Source organism: Mizuhopecten yessoensis, unplaced genomic scaffold, assembly GCF_002113885.1.
Source record: "Mizuhopecten yessoensis strain PY_sf001 unplaced genomic scaffold, ASM211388v2 scaffold10997, whole genome shotgun sequence".
NCBI classification, from domain to species: Eukaryota; Metazoa; Mollusca; class Bivalvia; order Pectinida; family Pectinidae; genus Mizuhopecten; species Mizuhopecten yessoensis.
In genome coordinates, this window is record NW_018408827.1 from 113,568 (window position 1) to 121,186 (window position 7,619).

General features: G+C 35.9%; 1 protein-coding gene across 1 annotated transcript; it reads right to left on the reverse strand.

Annotated features, from left to right (window-relative positions):
• Positions 1-352: 352 nt before the first annotated feature.
• Positions 353-7,067, reverse strand: LOC110464507. Its single transcript, XM_021519760.1, has 5 exons — positions 6,651-7,067; positions 3,050-3,131; positions 1,458-1,574; positions 968-1,143; positions 353-551 (listed from the first exon to the last, which is right to left on the reverse strand). The coding sequence occupies exons 1-5, from the start codon at positions 6,969-6,971 to the stop codon at positions 492-494; spliced, it is 756 nt and encodes a 251-aa protein (XP_021375435.1). The 5' UTR covers positions 6,972-7,067; the 3' UTR covers positions 353-491.
• Between the last annotated feature and the right edge of the window lie 552 nt (positions 7,068-7,619).

Sequence of the window (7,619 nt, forward strand, 5' to 3'; positions counted from 1 at the left end):
GAGGATGTACCGAGTCATTTAGTTAATATACCTTAATTCGCTCGATATACAAAAACTTGAGTCTGAGCTAGAGCATGCTCCAGAGTAAATGTGTTTTTCATCTGTCTTCAACTTCGGGTCAGGTGAACGAACAAAACGCAACACAGCAGGCTTTCGTAATCAGAAAAATTAAAGTATTTACGTGTTGTTCGACGTTGTGAAAGAAACAACAGCTTGTGGTTGTCTCTTAAACTGTTTTTTAAAATATTTTAAATTAATATTAATGATAACAATCGGTATTTTGCATCAACATAAATCCAGAAAATATATAAAGAGAGAACAATAAAACAAAAGAAAAATATATTGTACAGGTGACCATAACATTGGGGAACATTTTATTACTAAATTATGTCCAATAGCATTCAAAACAAGTAAATTAAATTACATAATGTTTAATTTACATTAAATGTACAAGAAGATCTTGCGGTACACATTCATGCTGCTTGCCTTTACTAATGTAATCCAAATTGATGTAAAATGAATCGAAAAGGATCGATTTTATGGGTATATTTCTGAAACAAACAAAAGGGAATTAAAAAATAACACATAATAATGCATAATTCTGTCTGAATTATCATTTTTCCCTTAAATTTCCACAATGTGCTGCTTTAAATAGTTTTAGGACTTTCTGTGATATGAAAATATGTGTATATGTTAATGGATATTAACATCGACAATTGTGATATTCAGATATAAAAGAAATAAGATATTTCCAATGGCTTACTATTGAAATTAAGAATATCAAGTTAAGAAAAAAGCTCCAATTTTAAAAAAGACAAAGGAAGAACATTGTTGTAATAGAGTTGGCTACAAGAGAAAATGAAGTGAAAGGAAGGTCAATTAATTTAAAATCAGTCGGAACAATTAATTACACAAAACTAAATAAAAAATTGTACTATCTCTGAAAAAAACATCGACCATAACGTACCTTTGTAAATGGAATTCCGTTACATTGGGGTGGAGGTTTGAAAATAGACGGATTCCGAATACCTCGTGACGTGTCCAGCAAGTCAAAGTTGTACATAATACCACTTTGTCCATCTCTGCTTGCTATACCAGCTTCGGGTATAAAATTGGCACGCACAGGCCAACAATCGTTGCCGTCTGTTGAAAAATCAAAAAGGAAGAAAAGCAGTGTTACATGTATCACAAAAGCACGGAATCAGAACCCAAAATCAATATGACAGAACAAAAACAGGAACCAAATATACACTACTGTACATGAAAACGAAACATATCAAGAACGTCCACAAGATTGTTTGGATGAAAACCCAAATTGCCTCATAAGTAAGGAGTAAGCATTTCTTCAATCGCAAGTTGTATTCTTCTCTATGTACCTAAATATTCTTGTTAAGTAACGAACAAGGGTGAACGAAGAAAAAATAAGTCTATAGACATTACATGTATAGTATACTTACCCCTGATGACAGATGCTGTGATTTTTAATGGAATCGATCCTTCGACATCAAACATATAGTTTGCTACATTGGTATTAGCGCCTGCCAGAAATCCATGCACCACTTCCGTTCCACCAGCTAAATAAAAGTTGGAAAGACAGATACCAGAGGTGGTAATTGTGCAAAGTATCTTAAAGCTTTTAATCAACTTGAACAAAATGAAATACCCTACGTATGCTCAGAAACATGTTTCCAGCTCAAGACAACCAAAAATAAACAGGAAGTTGATAATTCGCCATATTTCTCTTGTTAACAGCTCAGTATATGTGTGGATGTGCGTGAGAGATAAATAACGGTCGCCAGGACGGATGCTGTACACTAGCTGACAGGCTCATGATTTAGGAGCTACATGTATTTATAGCCGCAAACAGAGGGGTGATGACTGATGTAAGGGCGACAATCTAACCTGCTGTTTATAAGGGGTTGTATCTGTGTATAAAATAAATTTATTAGGAGATGTCTCAGTGTACAAAGTAAGTTTATCAAGGGTTGTCTCGGTGTATAATTGTTTATTTTTTTTATTCCGCCCACAGATGTTTCTTAAAGTTTATTTCCAGCTTTAAAAATAAATATGCAGCTTCATTATGCACATTAGACAAATATTATATTAACCGCCTTAACAGAAATGGATCAATCTAAACAATAGGACAAACACAATGAGCTTAAACATAAAACGAAAACAGCAACCTTTTTAATGAAATTAAACCCATGAAGGAGAAATTACTGTTTGTACGGAATCATCCAGTACAGTAGGACTGGTATCCTCAAACGCATTGTTTGTCCTTGTTAAATATACTACAATAATATCGTCATGATGTGTCCAGTCCAATCTAAGCGCTGTCGGTTATCAAGTTAATGTTAGTTTTAATCATGGTAGTCAATTAAAACCCTTGGTTAGATATAAAACATCAGATGTATCTTTTTTTAAGATAATAACCCCGCGATCAATGAACTATATTGGTGTAATCTCCAATGCTCCGGTATTGTTTAGAGTCTTTCGAAGACGATTATTGTATTACATTTATATATACGTTGTGTTTATTGTATTTAAGATACTGGTGAAAGGAACTATAAACACGACATTTCATTACAAATACTAAACACGTAGGAGATGCAAAAACGTGGGGGTTTTTTGTATGCAAATGCTTTACGTGTAATATGATTACGTAAAATTCCTGTTATAAGCTTTGAATCTTTGAAACAATCGATGACAAAACTTCATTAGTTTTATTATTAAAAGGAACAAAACTACAAATGTACTACACCGTTTACAAGAAAGGATAGTATCAAAATCGGTCGAAAAAATTAGTCAGCCGAATCCTGTTTGAAGACCGTCTTCGTATCCAACTATCAAGCTGGAGCGTCTCAGTTTCGTTCCCATTGGTATAAATTCATGTTAAATATCCATGTTACAATTCAAATATTAATTTTCCAGAATGAAAAGAATTCGTATAGAATCTCAAAATGCGGTGTCAATTTTTTTCAATTTAATTCAATTTTATTGGTAAATATTATGCAAATGCATGATTTCAATATGTAAACTGTTTACTTACATAGGATGCATTGTCTGGTCATGTTTTGTTCAAGACTTGACTTCTGACACGAGCCGTCAGCACCAACCTGGTACATAATGCCCTAAAGCAAAAACACGTACGGATTATAAAACTGTACAAGTCAGGAAGAAGCCCTCATTTGCCCATTTGCAATATTTGAAACTTTAAGTTGTAAGGCAGTCGTATGTACGTAATATCTCCAAAGGAACATTGTTTCAACACTTACATGTAGAAGATACTTTTTGTTTACAATTTTACTTGAAAGAACCAATTGACCAAATGTATAAGAAGAGTATTTCGTCTATTAGATTATCTTCACACAAGATAAATGTAGAAAGTGGAAGATACTTTAATGTAGCTAGAGCAAATAGGGTGTGTACATTGTGTGATAATGGAGATGCTGTACATTGTGTGATAATGGAGATGTTGTACATTTTGTGATTAATGGAGATGTTGTACATTGTGTGATAATGGAGATGTTGTACATTTTGTGATAATGGAGATGTTGTACATTATGTGATAATGGAGATGTTGTACATTGTGTGATAATGGAGATGTTGTACATTATGTGATAATGGAGATGTTGTACACTGTGTGATAATGGAGATGTTGTACATTGTATGATAATGAAGATGTTGTACATTGTGTGATAATGAAGATGTTGTACATTGTGTGATAATGGAGATGTTGTACACTGTGTGATGATGGAGATGTTGTACATTGTGTCATAATGGAGATGTTGTACATTGTGTGATCATGGAGATGTTGTACATTGTGTGATCATGGATATGTTGTACATTGTGTGATAATGGAGATGTTGCACATTGCGTGATAATGGAGATGTTGTACACTGTGTGATTATGGAGATGTTGTACATGGTGTGATAATGGAGATGTTGTACATTGCGTGATAATGGAGATGTTGTACATTGTGTGATAATGGATATGTTGTACATTGTGTGATAATGGAGATATTGTACACTGTGTGATAATGGAGATGTTGTACATTGCGTGATAATGGAGATGTTGTACATTGTGTGATAATGGAGATGTTGTACATTGTGTGATAATGGAGATGTTGTACATTGTGTAATAATGGATGTGTTGTACATTGTGTGATAATGTAGATGTTGTACATTGCGTGATAATGGAGATATTAAAGACGAATTGCATTTCAACCTGAAGTGTCCTCTGTATTCAAACTTACGAGTCAGATATTTGAAGTCTTCCTATTTCCGTCGTCCTAGTGTATTCAGTTACTAAGTGTTAACATGTTAAAGAGTTATCTAATCTTGGTAAATTTATTAGACTTGCATTTTTGCAACGCTCTCTGTCGTTATAGTTCTACATTTATATATCTCGTGTGTGTTTGCACATGTTTCCATAGTGTGTTAATGTATCAATGTACAATTGTCACTCTCCTGAACAACTGCATGAACTTTGTACAAATTGTAACTACAAATGTATCATGTTATATGTAATGTATCTCATAAGCCGTAAAGCTTGCAGAATAAATGAATTGAAAGTGTATGGAAACCAGAATAATAAAGTTTATCCAGGGACTAGCGGGACCAGCTGTTAATGGTGTTTGCAATGCACAGAAAACCATCTTCAATACTCCAGCAGTTAAGTTCACTTTCGCTCTCTGCACTCCTTGAAAAATTGAAGGCACGCGGTTAGGTATTTGATTGGTCTCAGGCAAAATGGTATATACAATATTAGTGCCCATACTCGTAGAAGGGGAAGCAGGAGATTACATCAGTGTGGAGTCAGGAGTCCCTCGGGGGTCGGTGCTTGGGTCGTATCTATTTTTATATTACATTAACGATATGCCGGATAACAAGTAAGGCTATTTGCAGACGACACCATAGTCTATTTAACGATATAATGGGATGCTGACAAGGACCATCTACAAGAAGACGTAAACAGACTGTCAGACTGGGGAGAGAAATGGATGATGAAGTTCCACCCTGATAAATGTAATGTTCTATCAATTACAAAGAAGAGGACCCCTACCATGTATAACTACATTCTTCATGGTCATACACTAGAACATGTAACATCTGCTAAATATCTTGGAGTCACCATATCTTCAGATTTAAAGTGGAATACACACATCTCAAATATATGACAGCGAGCAAATAACACCATAGGATTCCTAAAGAGAAATCTCAACATCAGCAACAGTAATCTAAAGGAGAAAGCCTATATGAGCCTAGTGAGATCTACACTTGAGTATGCATGCACCACATGGGACCCATACCAGCAGAACAACAAATATCGCCTGGACATGGTACAGAGACGGGCTGCGAGATATGTCAAAAACAGATACCATAACACCTCATCTGTTGGCTCCATCATTGAACAACTGAAGTGGACATTTTTAGAAGAGAGGAGAAGAAACGCTAGACTAGTGATGATGTACAAGATCCACAACGGCCTAGTCACCATTGAAACATCAGGCAAACTATTACCACCAGACCGGCTCACTCTTTACATGCATAGCCAATCCATCCAGATTCCATCATGTAACACCACAACAAGGGGGGATCATTTTATCCGAGAACCATCAAGGATTGGAACGCACTGCCCATCAGCACAGCAGCCGCTATGAGCTTTGAAGCCCTCAAGGCTCACCTTCAGACGTAGACTCCACCCAAATGTTTTAACTTGCACCACCCAAATGTTTTAACTTGCACTTACTGTTAAGCACACACGTTTTTCACGTTTTTAACTTTTTAACCTTTTATGCGCACACCTAAAGTGGCAGAACAATCAATAGGATGATGGCGGTCACTCAGCGGTAGAAGTACTCCATCTTAACCATTTCAGGCCAAACATCTCACCATCGACTTTATATAAACAATCTTTGTTACAAATTACCTGACAGATTGATGATGCAACTAATGAGAAGGCCTCCTGCAGACACGTGGTCTGATCGTCCCTGTCCTCAGCAGATAACATTAATAAATACATTTCATCAATTAAAATACTGTTTTTCTTGTCTATTAAGTGGATGACCGACCACACCTGTCGGTAATACATTAACTAATGTGTTGTTCTGTTTAACTTATTTGAATTTAAGCATTTAGTCATAGATAAATAATATAAGACTCTTTCATGCCCATGGGTGTAGAATAGGGAAATTCCACCCTCGGGATTTTCAAATTTGGCTAAACTGTCGACTTTAGATAATTTTTCTCTCATTCTAACAACCAGAATAAGCTCAGAAACCACGAACATGAGTTTGGACTGGCCACAATTTTGAAAATATACAATTCCCTTCCTGAGCTTTCTAGGCGAAAACGAATCAGCCAGCCAGATTTAACATATCCCTTTTTTGCAAATACTGTTTGCACAGAAAAAGTAATCACATCTTTCTAACGTGTACGGTAAATATATCGTAAAAGGTTTTAATTTCATTACGTCGCCTTTTCCGCATTGCGGCATCGGAGAGTTCCAAATTCGTGACGTCACGTTAGTGTTGAGCCAATGTGACGTCACGTCACGTCAAATTTGGTGTAACTTAGACATTTTCTACAACCCTTTCCTACCCTGGGCAGCTCTGGGAAATGAGAGAAACAAATATACGTCATACTCACCTTTCCAAAGTCGCTGAGGTAAATTGTGTTGTATGGTTCGGGTTTAGGTAATAGTGGGGATACCTCTGTTCCCGCTAGTTTTAAGAGAAGACGTCTGTTGGTGTAGTCGTATGAGAGCGCCACTGTCCCATTGATGTAAGAGTAAGCTGTTCGGGGAGACTTTTGACTTGCTCCTGCTTTTCTATCGATAAACACGTTCCCATATCCTACGAAAGCAGTTCCTTCGAACTGATCAGGTGCACAGCATATTTCCTCTGCATGTAACGGCTTCTTACATATCAGAATCAAAGCAACTGTTGCCAAACCAAACCAAACCCGCATCTTGACTAATATTGCAATCCTGTTGTATGTTATTAACCAATGCTTAAACAGTACAGCTATCAGTGAAAGCTAGAATCCTTTTATTCATGTATGATAATTAAGATACTATGAGTACTGAACACAATGCTATCAGTTGTTTATGAAGATAGCAGCAATACTATCTGTCGTTCTATTCACGTTCTACCTTAGATAAAGTATCAACAATTCAATCAAGATACGACGTGTCATATATATAAACTAGATGTGTATATTATTTGTTGATGTCAGTTTAAGAGAGGTTTTTGCTTAACTTCGGTAATATATGGCATATAAAAATAGCGTTTTAATTATGTTCATATTTTTCGTAAATATCATCAGTGATATTGACCCCAACAGAAACATAATTTAATCACAATTAAAGAAAAACTGCGCACAGCGGGAGCTCGCCGTTCAATGTAAGCTTCCACGCTGTGCATTGATCATGTTGTCTGTACCGTCAGGTCGATTACCCGAATGATAACATACCTTTACGTGTAACAAAGGGCAGCTAGATACTACTCCACCTGTATGGGAGAGAAATCATATAATACTGTTAAGAAATCTGATAAACACGAATTAAACAAAAAATAAAAAAAAATATCAATAGCTCCGGAAAGTGTTAACATTAAG

What these genes read in the sequence shown, in the direction of transcription:
- LOC110464507 (XM_021519760.1), bottom strand. Translation starts at nt 6,971, where the DNA reads ATGCGGGTTTGGTTTGGTTTGGCAACAGTTGCTTTGATTCTGATATGT. An exon ending in GACCAGACAATGCATCCTAT is followed by an intron (nt 1,575 to 3,049) that starts GTAAGTAAACAG and finishes ACTTTTATTTAG; the next exon opens with CTGGTGGAACGGAAGTGGTG. An exon ending in CACAGCATCTGTCATCAGGG is followed by an intron (nt 1,144 to 1,457) that starts GTAAGTATACTA and finishes ATTTTTCAACAG; the next exon opens with ACGGCAACGATTGTTGGCCT.